At 37.6% G+C, this 18,247-nt stretch overlaps 1 protein-coding gene across 12 annotated transcripts in view; it reads right to left on the bottom strand.

The window, feature by feature from the left end:
* Positions 1–18,247, bottom strand: part of MSR1 (macrophage scavenger receptor 1) — a 526,719-nt gene that overhangs the window by 23,649 nt on the left and 484,823 nt on the right. For 10 of the 12 annotated variants that reach the window (XM_063613221.1, XM_063613216.1, XM_063613217.1 and 7 more), the window contains one exon: positions 15,098–15,151. In XM_063613221.1, coding sequence (XP_063469291.1) covers positions 15,098–15,151 — 54 coding nt within the window. Of the gene's footprint in view, positions 1–11,486; positions 12,592–15,097; positions 15,152–17,444; positions 17,469–18,247 lie in introns of those variants that run through there. The other 2 variants (XM_063613230.1, XM_063613237.1) reach the window with 2 other exon arrangements.

Genomic DNA, 18,247 nt, shown 5'->3' with positions numbered 1-18,247 from the left:
GTTATAAATCATATGAAGTTTTTGTGAAAATATTGTACACAGAAACTGAATATTTGTATGCAGTTAAAGAGGTTTACTTGTCTTTTGAGCTTTCTAGGAAATAAAAATTCAGAATTACATAAAACATCATTAGGAAATGGGTCATTTGGCTAAATAATTCACATTAGAATTCCTTTATATAGGTCCCTAAAATACGTGAGGGTCCAATATTTTACTTTGGCATGGATTAAGCAGGATGTGAGTAAGAAGTAGAAAATGAAAATAACTACAGCATCCAGGAAAGGATTAAGAGTCTGTAGGCTAAGCCGTAATGGGGGAATTTCTTGGAGACTCCATGTGAAACAACCCAACTGTGCCGTTCTAGGAAATCTGGTCTTAAGATTCAGCTCAGGTTGGGTGCCGTGGCTCACGTCTGTAACCCCAGCACTTTGGTAGGTTAAGGCAGGCAGATCATTTGAGTTTATCAGTTAGAGACCAGCCTGGACAAGATAGCAAAACCCCGTTCCCTACAAAAAAATTTAAAAAATAGCTGAGTGTGGTGACGTGTGCCTGTAGTTCCAGCTACCTGGGAGGCTGAGGTGGGAGGATCACTTGAGCCCAGGAGGCAGAGATTGCAGTGACCCAAGATCATGCCACTGCACTCCAGCCTGGGTCACAGAGAGAGACTATCCCCCAATACCCCCTAAAAAAGATTTACATCTTGAGGGCAGCACATTTCCAGAGACGATCTGCTGAGGGGGGCAAATTATAGGCTGTGAGCCTATACAGGAAAGCGCTTTAATTTGAGCAAAATAAATAACCTTGTGTGAGTATCAGGCTGAATTTCTCACTGCAAAATAGGAAGCCTGGAGCCATTTCTTCAAAGGGCAGGAAAGCTACTTGGTACTCAGGCTATGGAGGAAAGGGGAGTGTTGGACCTCTGCTTCATCTGCATTCCTGCACATAATTGCATAAATTTCCACTTTTGCTGCTGCGAAAAACGGGGCTGATGTTTTTCCTTTTAATTGGTTCTGGTGAGAGTGAGGCTGTGAGAGTTAGCTGGGATAGGGACTAAGCAGGACAAGTGCTAACTGCTGGATCCATAATTGATTTAAATCTCTATTTCAAATGACAAAACATACACCAGCATATCCTGTTTTATTGGTCTTCACTTTATTGCACTTCACAGATCCCGCAAATTTTACAAATTGAAAGTTTGTGGTAATTCTGTGTCCGGCAAGTCTGTCAGTGTCATTTTTCCAACAGCATGTGCTCACTGTGTGTCTCTGTGTCACATTTTGCAAATTCTCACAGTATTTCAAACTTTTCCTTTGTTTTAAATGATTTTTTCTGCACCTACTTAGATGATCACTGTTTTTTATCTTTAAGTATATTAACATGATGACAAATTGATTTACTTCATTTTTTTAAACTTTTATATTAGGTTCAGGCATAACTGTGCATGTTGGTTATATAGGTAAATTGTCTGTCGCGGCAATTTGGTGTACACAGATTATTTTGTCATCAAGGTAATAAGCATAGCAGCTGACAGCTTTTCAATCCTCACCCTCCTCCCACCTTCCACCCTCAAGTAGACCCCATTGTCTGTTGTTCCCTTCTTTGTGTCCGTATCTACTCAAAGTTTAGTTCCCACTTATAGGTGAGAACATGAGGTATTTGGTTTTCTGCTTCTGTGTGTGTTTGCTAAGGATAATGGCCTCCAGCTCCATCCATATTTCTTCAAAGAACATGACTCATTCTTACGTATGGCAGCATGGTATTCCACGGTGTATATGTACCACATTTTCTTCATCCAGTCTAGCAATGATGGGCATTTAGGTTGATTCCATGTCTTTGCTATTGTGAATAGTGCACTGATGAACATATTCAAGTTTGTGTTTTTATGGTAGAACGATTTCTATCCTTCTGGTATATACTCAGTAATGGGATTCCTGGGTCAAATGGTAATTCTGTTTCAAGTTCTTTGAAAAATCACCAAAGTGCTTTCCACAATGACTGAACTAATTCACATTTCCATGAGCAGACGATAAGCATTCTTTTTTCTCCAAACTCGTCAGCACAGCATCTGTAATTTTTTGACTTTTTAATAAACAGCCATCCTGACCAACGTGAGGTGGTATCTCATTGAGATTTTGGTTTGCATTTCTCTAATGATTAGTGATGTTGAACATTTTTTGCATATGCTCATTGGCCACGTGTATGTCTTCCTTTGAAAATTGTCTGTTTGTGTCCTTTGCCCATTTTTTATCGAGTTTATTTTTTGCTTGTTAATTTAAGTGCCTTATAGATTCTGGATATTAGACATTTTTTGATACATAGTTTGCAAATATTTTCTTACTTCTACGTATCTGTTTACTCTGTCGATAGTTTTTTTTTGTGGTACAGAAGCTGTCTAATTAGGACCCATTTGTCAATTTTTATTTTTGATGCAATTGCTTTTGGCATCTTCATCGTGAAATCTTTACCAGGTCCTATGTTCAGAATGGTATTTCACAGGTTATCTTCCAGAGTTTTTATAGTTTTAGGCTTTACTTTTAAGTCTTTAATCCATCTTGATTTGATTTTTATACATGGTGTAAGGAAAGTGTTCAGTTTCAATCTTCTTCATATGGCTAATCAGTTATCCCAGCACCATTTATTGGAAAGGGAGTCCTTTTCCTATTGTTTGTTTTTATCAGCTTTGCCAAAGATCAGATGGTTGTAGGTGGTTGGCAACGTTTCTGGGTTCTCTATTCTGTTTCACTGGTGTACGTGTCTGTTTTGTACTAGTGCCATGCTGTTTTTGTTCTCTACCCCAGTAGTATAGTTTGAAGTCAGGTACCATGATATCTCCAGCTTTGTTCTTTTTCTTAAAATTGGCTTGGCTATTTGGGCTCTTGTTTTGTTCCATATACACTTTAAAATAAGTTTTTTTTTTCTAATTATGTGAAGAATGTCATTGGCAGTTTGAGAAGAATAGCACTGAATGTATAAATTGCTTTGGGCAGTGTGGCCATTTTAATGATACTGATTCTTCCTATCCATGAGCATGGAATGTTTTTCTATTTGTTTGTGTCATCTAGGATTTCTTGGAGCAGTGGTTTGTGGTTCTTCTTGCAGAAGTCCTTCACTTCTCTTTTTAGCTGTATACCTAGGAATTTTATTCTTTTTGTGGCAATTGTGAATGGGATTCCATTCCTGATTTGGCTCTCAGCTTGACTGTTTTTGGTGTACAGCAATGCTAGTGATTTTTGTACACTGATTTTGTATCCTGAAACTTTGTTGAAGTTGTTTATCAGCTGAAAGAGCTTTTGGGTCAAGACTATGGGGTTTTCCAGATTTAGAATCATGTTGTCTGCAAACAGAGATATTTTGACTTTTTCTCTTCCTATTTTGATGCTGTATATTTCTTTTTTTGGTTTGTTTTGCTTTTTTGAGACGGAGTCTCACTCTCTCACCCAGGCTGGAGTGCAGTGGCATGATCTTGGCTCACTGCAACCCCTGCCTCCCAGGTTCAAGTGATTCTCCTGCCTCAGCCCCCCGAGTAGCTGGAACTACAGGCACCCACCACCACACTGGCTGATTTTTGTATTTTTAGTAGAGATGGGTTTTTGCCATTTGGCCAGGCAGGTCTGGAACTCCTTACCTCAGGTGATCTTCCCACTGCAGCCTCCCAAGGTAGATGCCCTACATTTCCTTATCTTGCCTGATTGCTCTGGCCAGGACTTCCAATACCATGCTGAACAGGAGTAGTGGAGTGGGCATCACTATCTTGTGCTGGTTTTCAAGGGGAATGTTTCCAGCTTCTGCCCATTTAATATGATGTCGCTGTGGGTTTTTCATAGATGGCTCTTATTATTTTGAGATATGTTCCTTTGACACCTGTTGTACTGAGAGGTTTTAACATGAAGAGGTGTTGAATTTTATCAGAAGCATTTGCTGTATCTATTGAGATCATCGTGTAGTTTTTGTTTTTAGTTTTATGAGGTGAATCATATTTATTGATTTGCAAACTTTTCCATTATTAGTAAAATATGGGAAGATTAAAAGTGCGTGGAAAAAAGCAATTAAAAGGTAAAAATCACAAAATATAAATTTTATTTCTCAACATAAGCTCCATCAAATTCAAGACACTTTTATAGGTGATGATACTAGCCATTTAGTCCGTCCCTAAAGACCTGAGGATCTTAAGAATTTAACTATATCAATGTTGTGATCTTCTCATTATTAAAAGAAGAAAAATTGGTGTCCTTTAAAAATATTTTGAGAGTGAAAAGCAAAAAGAAGTCAGAAGGAGCCAAATGAAGATTGTAAGGTAAGGCTGGGCACGGTGGCTCATGCTTGTAATCCCAGCACTTTGGGAGGCCGAGGTGGGCGGATCACAAGGTCAGGAGATCGAGACCACAGTGAAACCCCGTCTCTACTAAAAATACAAAAAATTAGCCGGGTGTGGTGGCGGGCGCCTGTAGTCCCAGCTACTCGGAGAGGCTGAGGCAGGAGAATGGCGTGAACCCGGGAGGCAGAGCTTGCAGTGAGCCGAGATTGCGCCACTGCACTCCAGCCTGGGTGACAGAACGAGACTCTGTCTCAAAAAAAAAAAAAAAAAAAAAGATTGTAAGGTAGATGTCCAATAATTTCCCATTGAAACTCTCCCAAAAGTTGTCCTAGTTTGATGAGAGAAGTGAGCAAGAGCATTGTCATGATGGAGACTCCCTGGAGAAGCTTTCCTGGGAGTTTATTGTTAAAACTTTGGATAACTTTCTCAAAATACTCTCATAGTAAGCCTAGGTTATCATTCTTTGGCCCTCCAGGAAGTCTACAAGAAAAATCACTTGAGCATCCCCAAAAACTGTTGTGAGAACATTTGTTCTTGACTGGTCTGCTTTTGCATTGACTGTAACACTTCTACCTCTTGGTAGCCATTGCTTTGATTATGCATTGTCTTCAGGATTATACTGGTAAATCCATGGTTTATTTTCTCCTATAATTCTTCAAATATATGCCTCAGGAATCTTGACTCCACTTATTTAAGATTTCCATTGAAAGCTCTGCTCTTGTCTGCAGCTGATCTGGACACAATAGTTTTGGCACCCAACTAGAGAAAACTTTACTCGGCCGGGTGCGGTGGCTCACGCCTGTAATCCCAGCACTTTGGGAGGCGGAGGCAGGTGGATCACGAGGTCAGGAGATCCAGACCACAGTGAAACCCCGTCTCTACTAAAAATACAAAAAAAAAAATTAGCCGGGCACGGTGGCAGGCGCCTGTAGTCCCAGCTACTCCAGAGGCTGAGGCAGGAGAATGGCGTGAACCCGGGGGGTGGAGCTTGCAGTGAGCCGAGATTGCGCCACTGCACTCCAGACTGGGCAAGAGAGCGAGACTCCATCTCAAAAAAAAAAAAAAAAACTTTCCTCAACCTTAATTTCTAAGTCACAGTTGTGCAAGCCAAAGCAGTTGAGATGTCTGTGGTGTTGGCTATTGTTCTGCTGTCTCAGTTCTTTTCAATTAAGGCACAAACAACATGAATTTTTTTCCTCACAAATTGATGTGGATAGTCAGCTGCTGCAGGCTTCATGTTCAACATTTTCTTATCCCTTTGTAAAACTGAGTTCTGTTTTTGTAAACTGCTGATTCCTTTGGGATCTTGTGCCTATAAATTTTTCATCAAGTATCAGTGATTTCACCATTCTTCCAAACAAGTTTCATCATAAATTTTATGTGTGTTCTTGGTTCCATTTTAGCAAAATTTATGTGGCTCTGATAGGGGCTCTTTTTAAATAGACACTTTATTGCTCTTAGTGCATCAAATTAGATTCTATTCAGACATATTATAACAAGCTAGCTTTAGTGCAGAATTTTTGAAATCCATGCATAGTGTTTTCATAATATATATTTTCCATGATTTTTTTGAAGACCCCTTGCATTTGTTATGGCAATAAATGATCTTTGAGATTACTACTGTGATTACTTTGGGGAACCACAAACCATGCACATACAAGGTGGCAAACTTAGTCGATATATGTTGTGTGTATTCTGACTGCTCACCAACTGGCTGTTCCCCCTTCTGTCTCTCTTCCTCTCCTCAGGCATCCCTATTCCCTGAGACACAACAACATTGAAATTAGACAAATTAGTAACCTTAACAATGGCCTCTAAGTGTTTCAGTGAAAGGAAGAGTGGAACACCTCTCATTTAAATCAAAAGCTACACATGATTAACCTTAGCGAGAAAGGCATGTTGAAAGTCAAGATACGCTGAAAGTATGAAAGTTATCTAAGTTGTAAATGCGAGAAAAAGTTCCTGAAGGCAGTTAAAAGTGCCACTCCAGTGAACACAAAAATAATAAGAAAACAAATCACCTTATTGCCGATATAAAGTTTTAGTTAGTGGCCTTCATATATGATCAAAACAACGATGACATTCACTTAACACAAATCCAAGTCCAGAGCAAGGCTCTACCTCTCTTCAATTCTATGGAGGCTGAGAAAGGTGAGGAAACTGCAGGAGAAAAGCTGCAAGCTAGCAGAGGTTGGTTCCTAAGGTTTAAGGAAAGAAGCCGTCTCCATAACAAAAATACAAGGTGAATTAGCAAGTGTGGATATAGAAGCTTCAGAAAATTGTCCACAAGATCTAGTTAGGATAATCGATGAAACTGACTACACTAAACAACAGATTTTCAATGTAGATGAAACAGCTTCTGTTGAAAAAGATGCCACCTATAACTTTCATACTTAGAGAGGAGAAGTTCATGCTTGACTTCAAAGCTTTAAAGTAGAGGCTAAGTCCCTTGTTAGGGGCTAATGCAGCTGGTGACTTTAAGTTGAAGGAAATGCTCATTTGCTATTCTGAAAATTCTAGGGCCCTTAAGAGTTATGCTAAATGTCTCTCTCTGTGCTCTAGAAATAGGACAACGAGGCCTGGGTGACAGCATGTCTGTTGACAGCATGGTTTACTAAATATTTTAATCTCACTGTTGAGATTTATTGCTCAGAAAATAAATTACTGCTCATTGACAGTGCTCCTGGTCACAGAAGAGCCCTGATGGAGATGAACAGAAAGACTGGTGTTGTTTTCATGCCTGCTAACACAATGTCCATTGTGTAGCCCATGGATCAAGGATTAATTTTTACTTTCAAGTCTTATTATTTAAGAAATACATCTTGTAAGGCTGTAACTGCTATAGAGAGTGATTCCTCTGATGTGTCTGAGCAAAGCAAACTGAAAACTTTTTGGAAAGGTTTCACAATCCTATACAGCATTAAAATAATTTACAATTCATGGGAGAAGGTCAAAGTATTGAGGTTAACTGGAATTTGGAAGAAGTTGATTCCAACCCTCATGAATGACTGTGAGCGGTTCAAGACTTTAATGGAGAAAGTCACTACAGATGTGGTATAAATAATAAGAGAAGTAGAGAACTAGAATTAGAAGTGGAGCCTGAGGATGTGGCTGAATTGCTGAAATCAATAAAACTTGAACGGATTAGGGGTTGCCTCTTATGGATGAGCAAAGAAAGTGGTTTCTTGAGATAAAACCCACTCCTGAAGGGAAGATGCTGTGAGCATTGTTGAGACGACAACAAAGGATTTAGAATATTATATAAATTTAGTTGACAAAGCTGCAGTAGAGTATGAGAGGACTGATTTTAATTTTGAAAGAAGTTCTAAAGTGGGTAAATGCTATCAAATAGCATCCATTGCATGCAGCAGAGAAATCTCTCATGAGGAGAAAACTCAATCAACGTGGCATATTTCACTGTTGTCTTAGGAAATTGCCACAGCCACCCCAATCTTCAGCAACCATCATGCTGATTAGTAAGCAGCCATGAACACTGAAGCAAGACCGTCCAGCAGAAAAAGATAACAACTTCCGGAAGGTTCAAAGGATTGTTAGCATTTTTTAGCAATAAAGTATTTTAAAAATTAAAGAATGTACATTATTTTAAAGACAAAATGCTATGCCACACTTAATAGACTCCAGTGTAGTGTAAATATAACTATTATATGTACTGGGAAACCAAAAAATTTGTCTGGCGTGTTTCATTGTGATAATTGCTTTTTTTTTGCCTTGATCTGGAACTAAAACCACAATATGTCCACAGGATGCTTGTATTAGCTATACACTCTATTAAGGAACACAGCTATTGTGTTAATGGAATGCTGCATTTTTTTTGAGAAGGAGTATTTCTCTGTCTCCAGGCTGGAGTGCAGTGGCATGATCTTGGGTCACTGCAACCTCTGCCTCCTGGGTTCAAGCGATTCTCCCGCCTCAGCCTCTCAAGTATTTGGGACTACAGGCATGCACAGCCACACCCAGCTAAATTTTGTATTTTTAGTAGAGACAAGGTTTCACCATGTTGGCCAGGATGGTCTCAATCTCTTGACGTTGTGATCCGCCCACCTTGGCCTCCCAAAGTGCTCGGATTACAGGTGTGAGCCACCACTAATTTGTGAACCCACAGAAAGCCCTAAACACCATGTAACTGTCAAGGATGAGCAGCATTTACCTAAGTTACCTGGAACCATCCCTACTCAGGTACACTCAGTTCTGCTAACTCATAACTAGTGCTACTAAGAAAGTACATTATGGAGTTAAAAAAAAATAACAACACAATAAAAAAGAGAGACATTGTAGCAGCCAAATAATAGTGAAAAATGTTAAGGCTGAGCCAGTTACCAAAATAAAGATGGAATATTAACAGGTAGCTCTTCCCCAGGTGCACATAAGTAGCTCTCATTAGTGATAATGGAAGCTTTGTGAGCATTCCAGGAAGACTATGTTTCTGAGTAATATTCTTAGGAGGGAGACTAGAGGCAATAGCTGAAGTAGTTGTGAAGGTGGAAACATAAACATATAAAGAATAATTGAGAATGCTTATTTGGAATTTGATCTGCTGTAAGAATTTTTATCTCTTTAGCTATTCAAATTACTAGGCCCATTCTAGAAAACCAAATCGCTCATTACAAATTTCTTCCTTTTCTGCCTTTCTCTCTCTACCTATCTCTTTCTCTCTTCCCCCCCTTTCTCTTTGCACAGCCACCACAGGACATATCTGTGATATTTACACATAAAAATACATAACACTAGGGTGGGAATATTGGATAGAGTCGTAAGGACTTTGGAGATTTAAAGACCTGGCTTTGAGCTTCTGTTCTTCCACTTACTAGCAGTAAGCCTCAGTTTATAATTCTAGAAATTGGGGTAATAGTCCTTCACCCAAATGCTCTTCTGAGGATTAATGTATAATCCACCAAAAACCCTATTGGGTTGGGTGGGGTGGCTCACACCTGTAATCCCAAGATTTTGGGAGGTTGAGGCAGGAGTATCGCTTGAGGCCAAGAGTTCATGACCAGCCTTGGCAATATAGTGAGATCCCATCTCTATTTGTTTTTTAAATAGCCAAGCCTGGTGATGTGTTCCTAGCTACTCAGGAGGCTGAGGTGGGAGGATCATTTAAGCCCAGGAGCTTAAAGCTGCAGGGAGCTATGGTCGTGCCACTGTAGTCCAGCCTGTGCAACAGAGCAAGACACTGTGTCTTAAAAAAGATAAAGAAAAGAAAAAAAAAAAAAAAAAAAGCCCTTGCCTCACAGGCTTTACTTTGATCCAAAATGCTTTGGAAAAAACTAGTATTCATTTAAGATTGAGCTGAGTCCTCGGTAAAAATCAAATGAAAAACAAATGGAGTTTTCCTATCGTTGTTTGAGTTTTAAATAGGATACTCAAAATTCATATCCTAGTTGTAGTCTCATTGCACATGAGCAAAGAATGATGAGAAATACTACTAAACCACATATTGGTAATTGAGATATTTAGGACAGAGCCTCACACAAGTGTTATATTGTATGGCAGGAATCATTTTGCTTGACTGAAACATCACTCTTCCAAGTTAAGGTGAGAACACAGCAGACAATTCACTATGACTAGCATCAGAGCTTAGTGCAGGCTTCTTTTCTCTTCATTATGCATTTTTAAAGTTGATAAAATTTGTGCCATTTGTGCCAGTAATTTGAACAGGGCATTCAGCATCCATTTTTTGTCTAAAGAGAGAAGAGAAGCCTTTCTTCCCTAAGTTGAAAAGTTTGGAAAAGTTTTTCACACTGAAAAATCTGTATTTAGCCTAGGATGTCAGATGACTTTTTAACTGAATCCCTGGAATTGTCTCCCAGCATCTCTGGGACTGAGGCCATCCTGTGGCTGATGTAGACCAAGGTCTGCTGAAGAAAGCTGCTCATACTCTACCTGACTTGCAGTGCAGAATGAGACAGCAGGTCTCATAAAATTAAACCAAGGAAAAAGAGATACAACTTATCTCTAGATGTTTGCATAAACTGGCTATTCAGTGTTGGTAGCCTGTAATAGTCAGGAGTATCTGAACAAGTGGCTAATTCTTCTCTCCCTTTTATTTCTGGAGATTTTAGTGTCATGTAGGCATAAAACCCGAGTACCATTGACAACTCTAACTTCTTTCACCCTTTCTTGGAATTTTCTCATCAGCAGTGTCTTGGGTCCATGCTTTGTCCTTCAGAGACTGGACTCTTGTTTTATTAGCCTGACATTTTGTTCTGACCTCTGTTGACAGCTTCTGGCCCCTGGCATGCACTCTGTTTAGTAGCTTCTTTTATTTATAAGTAATGCTCTTCTGCTCGACTCACACAAACTCATCGATTTGCGATCTGGTCACACTTGCATTGCTCTATCTAATATAAAATCTTCTCTTTTTCTCTAGCGTCTCTCTTTTTGCCATGACACTTACTCAGCTTCTTGCATTTTCATTTTGCTTTCACTCCTATTCTGATTATATATTAAAAATGTCTGCATTATACCAGCGAGGAAAAGCTGTTCCAGTTGAGAGAGATCAGTGCGAAGCATACCTTACATCTTTAAAGGAGTTTATGATTTCACAGAGCATCTTCACACACACAATATCTTACTTGATCCTCACAACAACCCTGTGAGGTAGGTGTTAACATGTTCATTATACGAGGGTGGAAATGAAAATGCTGAGATATACATAGGCATACTATCTAGAGTTCTACTAGAATCTTAATAGTATGAATCTTGGGTCTGTGTGTTAAAACGTAAAGGAAAGAAGAGTTCTGAAAATGTAGTCTGTTGATCAGTAGAGAGAAATCAAAAATATAACATGTAATCCCATAAGAGCTTTTTAGAACAAAAGAATATTGGTATTCTTTTTCATGATCAAAATAGTCTTGTTTGAAATGACCAGGTAATATAGGAAAAGTTTTATTTTTGGTTTAAATGCGTTGGATAAATTGCCCAAGCTCGACTTCATTTCAAAACATATATATATATATAAAATATATATTATATTATATATATATAATATATATAATATAATATGCTGTATATATATACATATATATATGCTGTAATTTGGAAAATAAGAAGATGAGAAGGTAAACTAAGAATCAATTTTTTAAAAATATTCTAAGGAATTAAAAAATCTTTATCTCCTCTGTATACCTATCCAGCCCTGTTCTTCCCCCAATATAGCATAGATGTATTGCAATTGCTTGTTCATTTGTCTACATCTCTCAGGAACAATTAGCTCTGTAAAACCAGAGACAATTACCTCTTATTAGCTGTTATGTCCAGCTCATGGAGGTACACAATGGACATGTGAATTAATGAATTAATGATTGAATGAATGGATTTTCTTCTATGACATCCCTATCTCTGGTTGAGAATAATGTTTGAATATAAAGAACTCGCATATTATCAGTACCCATGACAGTTCTCCTAGAACTCAATAAATTAAATTGTGTTCTAGACTCTAGGTGAATGGGTGTAGTCCAGCCTGTGCAACAGAGCAAGACTCTGTCTCTTAAAACAAGAAATAGAAAAAAAAAAAGCCCTTGACTCAGCCTTTACTTTGATCAAAAATGCTTTGGAAAAAGACCAGTATTCATTTACGATTGAGCTGATTCCTCAGTAAAAATCAAATGAAAAACAAATGGATTTTTCCTATCATTGTTTGAGTTTTAGATAGGATACTTAAAATTCACACGCTAGTTGTAGTCTCATCGCGCATGAGCAAAGCATGATGAGAAATACTACCAAACCACATATTGGTAATTGAGATATTTAGGACAGAGCCTCACACAAGTGTTATATTGTATGGTAGGAATCATTTTGCTTGACTGAAACGTCACTCTTTCAAGTTAGGGTGAGAACACAGCAGTTCTCCTAGAACCCAATAAATTAAATTGGGTTCAAGAATCTAGGTGAATGAGCAGCAGAGAACTGAGGACTGGTTAGAGCAGCGCTCCAGTCCGTGCATGAGAGGTGTCCAGGCTGGGGGTGATAGGGGAGAGGGGTGATGGTGGAGTAATTGGAGTAAGAAGAGGTATGAGCATGGGAGCAGAGACCCAAACAGCACCAGGGACCAGGAGAGGAGGCCATGTGGAAGTCAGATACAACACGGGAGCCAAAGTCATTTGGAGGAGTCACAAAAGGATCTTGGAAGTCAGTTGCGCAGATGACTTGTCCAGAGGTGAAGGGCCTTTTAATGAGATGGTAGCAGAGATGTCCCGCCCAACCCACCTGATCTTAAAAGGGCCCCGCCCTAATATGATCAGTGAGTTGTACTGGTCCTGACACATATATAAAAGAGGAAATTAATTATTTTTATCATATTTAAAGAAAGCCTTAAAAATTTTTAAAAATGCTTATGAAAAAATTCAATATAAATTTTCACATATCAGAATTAACTAAAGATGTGAGGAATCAGGCACTTTCATACAGAATAAGTTTGTACAACCTTTTAGCAGCCATTTACAAGAATTTCGTCAAATGGTAAAATGTATATAACCTTTGAACTATTGATTCTACTTCTAGCAAATTCCCTATTACAAAGTATTCTCACAAGATTATATGTGAGAGTGTTGAATGTAGCATTGTTTATTAAAGTCTGACCAAAGCAAACAAAAATCATTTAGTGTTCAGGACTAGAGGAGTGAATGGCTATATTATGGTAATTATGGTATAGCTGAATAATAAAATAATGTGTAGCCATTGAGAGAAAAGAGGTAGAGCCATACATAATGATACGGACAGATGACTGACATATTAACATAAGCAAAAAGCGGAATACACCACATTAGATGTTTATGTATATCATTCTTTCTTTTTAAAGCATTATGCAGTTGTTACATCCTTTACATGAGGAGGGAGGGCATGGTGGAGAATGCTGAGGCTGTATGCAAACATCTCTCTTACTCCTTCCTCAAAGAAAGTATGTGAATAAACTCCAAAATAGCCATGAAAATAACTGTAACTGAAAGCATTTCTGAACATATCTGAAGAAAATGTTCAAAGCATTCGATAACCTTAGGTAATGGAAGACAGTGGGGTGCTGTTTGCAGAGTAAAAATTAGAAAAAATAGTTTCTTATTTGCAAAACTTGACTAAAGTCAATGTTAAGAAGCTCAGAGAAAGCCTCAGGAAAAGGAGATAAAAACAAAAGATAAAATAAAGGCAGAAATAGAGATAAACATAAGGATAAGAAGGAGAACTTTTTAAGAAGAGCTCAGCTGAAAGTAAATGGAGTGAAAAGGAGAAAGAAAGAAGTAAGTCGAGTAAAAACTACACAGCAGGTGGGCTAGGCACAGTGGCTCATGCCTATAATCCCAGCACTTTGGGAGGCTGAGGTGGGCAGATCATGAGGTCAGGAGATCGAGACCAGCCTGGTCAACATGGTGAAACCCCGTCTCTACTAAATAACAAAAGTTAGCTGGGCGTGGTGGCATGCGCCAGTAATCCCAAGAGGCTGAGGCAGGAGAAGAATCATTTGAACCCGGGAGGCAGAGGTTGCAGTGAGCTGAGATGGTGCCACTGCACTCCAGCCTGGCGACAGAGCGAGACTCCATCTCAAAAAAACAAAAACAAAAAAAAAAAAAAAAGAGAAAAGTATACAGCATTCAAAAGTGACCACATTAAAGAATGAGTGGATAGAATGGAGAAAAGACAGATTAATGTTTCTGTTGTTTTAATATAGTAATAATAGTAATACTCATTAAGTAACACTAAAGTACTCCGAAGACACACAATAGTCTTGTACTTTGAAAGCATCGTGATTACACTAATGACTACTCTAATGGCTGGTATTCACAACCATGCCCTACTTTGTCTAAATATGGCACACCTACACGATATTAGGTTAAAATAATCAGGTTTTGTAAGGCAGATAAATTGGTATTGTATATTTCTAGATAATGATTACAACTAAAAACTGCTAGATTTTGGTACATAAAAGGATTTGCCATTATCTGTCTAAAACAGACCCCTGATGATTAAATATGATCACCCTGTTTGTGTCAGCTATCCCAAGGACACACAGACACACACACACATATCACATGTAGTTTCTATTGGGAATATAGAGGGAGGAGCCTTTTGATTCTGAGAAGTTAAGTGGGGATTCCATATTCCTCTTCATAATCCTTTCATTATATCAGTATACATTCAGCCTAGACACAACAATTGACGTACAGCATGGCAAATAGAAGACATCTCATCTAATATTTAGTTTTTAAGGTCCAATTAACAGATTGTGTATATTACAACATGAGGTCGGCTTTAGATTGATAAATATTCTTGTTGTGAAATCTATTCTGTTGTAGGTTTAAAGGTTTAGAACATAAAATACCAGATTTCAAGTTTTTAGTAAAATAAACAAAAAGCCCCAGCCATCAGATAGTTAATTTTTCAGGGTTCTTAAACTGTCCAAATTCTTATATTTAAGGTTTCATTTAGTAAGGAAGGAGGTTGTAATTGTTTCTATTCATAAGCTTGATTTTCCCTCAGTGGACAGAAATTGACTTGAAAATTGAACAATTTTCTTTGTGGAATTTTTAGAAAATAGTATTCATCATAAAAACAAAAGACAAATGGATAATGAGATTGAAACAGTTGTATAATATAATCTATTTGTTTTACCCCAATTAGCATGCATATTTGTAATAAATTATGTTTGGCTTCCAAAGAGTCTCTATGGATCCGTGCTGAAGTTCCCAACATTTGCCTCAAGCCCAGATCTCTAGTATCATAGACTTACTTATTACAAGAATTCACACAGAAAACAAAACACTGTATACTTACTTAATGTGTTTCCACTCCCCTTTTCCCCTTTCTGGCCTTTTGGTCCAGAATTTCCTTGAGAAAAGAAGAAAAATACTTGTTTTTAATCAGGGCAATTCACAATGTTTGCTTTAACTGGAGACAGATCATCACAAGGTAATTAAAATATAAATGTATAAGAACTGATAGATATTGAAATGTAAAATAACATTGTATAATGTTAATAATAATAATGGTTATTACTTAGGAAGCTCCGTTCTGAACTCAGTATTGTGATATTTCAAATTATTTACAAGGCCCTCAATGCCCCATTTTCCTAAATCAAGCAAAGCTGAAGAATAAGGAGTTTGTTTTGTACTTATTCATCCTCGTTTTCTCCTCTTCCTTTGACTGGGTCTTACTCACACTCCCAGGAAATCCAGTGCATTCCATGAGCTCCCACATCCCGTTCTTCTATTCACATTACATTTATCGTTTTCATTTCTTTGGAGTGTACCATCCCCAAAAACTGGGCTGCCAATGAATTTCTGGGAGTGTTGAGATTTTTAGTCATGGGGAAGGTAGGAAGATGCTTGGAGCATTCACATCTCTAGGATGATCACCTTTGGTTTTGAGAAACCTCACCCATTTATACAGGGGTGTGGTACAAATATTTCATATGAGGGTCAGGGCTTCAAATGGATGTGGAAACACTGCTAGATCTTGGTTTTTGCCAAGGGATTGCTACTTCACCCACTGTCCCATTTTTAAAGCGGTCTGCAGGAGATCTTTCTTTAGTACCAAGAAATCTCTTAAGATTGGTGCTGTTCCTGCTTATTGAGTTTCTTTTCCAACAGCCATCAGATACAATCAGATCTTGCAAGTAATTATTGTCTTGACACAAATGTAGAACTGATCCTAATGCTCTCTGTCTCGAAGTTAAAATCTTTGTTAATGTTTTTGATTCCCTCCAGCAAATCGAGAACCGTCAACCTTTTCATCCTAGAGCTCAGAAGATGTAGTTTAACAACCACAGACTTCAAAATAATAATAGTAATAATTTAGAAACCCTTGTGTTGAATTATTTTGCTCAGCCACTTACTGGGTATGTGGTTTGGGACAAGTCTTTAAATCTCTCTGAGCTAAAGTTTATTCTTCTACAAAATAAAAAAATAATGTTTTCCATTGTAGAGTTGCCTGTTCGTTAAGCACTTTGCCCATAAAAGATCTAGTTCTTCTTATTTCTATTCTTCACTTCCTGAAGCTTAGCTGGAATCTTCTCTCTGTGATTTTATTCTCAGGGAATGAGGGGAAAACTTTTTCATCGCAGTTCATTTTATATGGTACAATTATATATAATTTTCGTTTGTATTTATTTTTGATATCTTTAGTTTACATTGTCGTCATCTGTGCTTTATTTTGAACATGTGTCATTATGTATTTCTTAGATAAGATTTTTGGATCCTAATTTACCAACTAAAAAAATACATATATATAATGTATATAATTAGTAGCATGAGACTTGAGGCACTTAAAGAGTAAAAATTATTCCCAATTGAAATTGTATTTTGAAGATTTAATGAAATGCCAACCATTTTATATCAGGGTCATAATACCAAACTTCTAATTCCCTACTTGCTTTGCATAATGGGATTATACTTTATATCATTAAATTCATTTCTTAATGGTAATTGAGTTGTTTCAGGTACTGTTAAATTGGCAAAAATCATTGTTACCACAAAGCACCCAAAACCTTTCCTATATTTTGAGAGCATGCTTTAATAAAATATAGTACCAAATTTTCAGATTGTCCAAGAGGAAAAAGGTCTAAGAAACTGATAAAAATTTGGGAAGGAAGGAGTTAAAACAAAGCGTAACTGATCAGTTCTAATTCTTTTCATAAAAAGAACATAATAAGCAAGCTTAATTTCATTATTTTAACATTAACTTCACAATGAAAAAAGAGAAAGAAACTATGCATTGTTCTTAGAAGTCTTTTCACACAGCAACTTGTCTCACATATTTCAGAATAGACATGCTTCAGCCAGAGCATTGACCCACGAAAGGTCCTTGTAGCTCTCAGATTCTATGATAAATAAAAAATTAGTTTCATGTTTTTATTTTGCTTTTGTTCTTATACCACTGTGACTTTTCCTTTTAAAAATGGTAAAATAAAATGCCTTATCTCCTTATAAAAAAAAAACAAATGTTTTGTATCATTTTAACATGATTCAGAGATTTCCTTACCGATGATACTTGAAAATGTTTTCTCACACTTGAAAACAGCAAAAGTATCCTTTCTAAAGGAAAGGAATGTAGTGGTCCTTCAGAATGACACTCTTGGCTCATAGGTGGGAATTGAACAATGAGAACACATGGACACAGGAAGGGGAACATCACACTCCAGGGACTACTGTGGGGTGGGGAGAAGGGGGAGGGACAGTATTAGGAGATATACCTAATGCTAAATGACGAGTTAATGGGTGCAGCACACCAACATGGCACATGGATACATATGTAACAAACCTGCACATTGTGCACATGTACCCTAAAACCTAAAGTATAATAATAATAAAAAAAATAAATAAATAAATAAAAATGAATGCAAGGGCTTGGTCCAAACCTAGAGTTAACTATCTTCTGTCCTACGTATTACTCTTTAATAAAAAGTAACTTATATTTCTAAAGGCCATTCAAAAGTAAGAACCAGGTCATATGTAAGAGGATATTCTAACTTGAAAGAATGTAAGAGGAGGTGTCTTCAATAACATCATCATGATTTCAAGCATTTTTTAGTGCCTCTTATATGAGCCGGATACTAGGTTAGACGTTTCTGCTTACATGCCTGAATTATACTAACCAAATTTCTGCAGCTGTAGCCCGCCTTTCCACCCCCCGTTTTTTTTTTAAGCTGTTTTGAAATGCGATCATCCTCTCTCCTAAGCCTTGTGCTTCTTCCTGGTCCCTGAATTCCTAACCTTATACCCATTCATTAACCTTACACTATCTTTCTGCTTTGCTTTCCTCTGTCTTCAGCCCCTCCTTCTCTATTTTATCTTTCCATAAGCATTTAAATGGTACTCAGATCCTTCCTTCAAAGAAAAAAAAAATCAAATGAAACATAACCAACAAAAAACGCATCTCTCCCTCCTCCTCTGCATAGCGAGGTTGCTTGAGAGTTGAGTCTACCAC

The sequence above is a fragment of the Symphalangus syndactylus genome, chromosome 1, assembly GCF_028878055.3.
Source record: "Symphalangus syndactylus isolate Jambi chromosome 1, NHGRI_mSymSyn1-v2.1_pri, whole genome shotgun sequence".
NCBI classification, from domain to species: Eukaryota; Metazoa; Chordata; class Mammalia; order Primates; family Hylobatidae; genus Symphalangus; species Symphalangus syndactylus.
The sequence above is the reverse complement of the archived record's forward strand: the minus strand, read 5'-3'. Positions and strand labels throughout refer to the sequence as shown.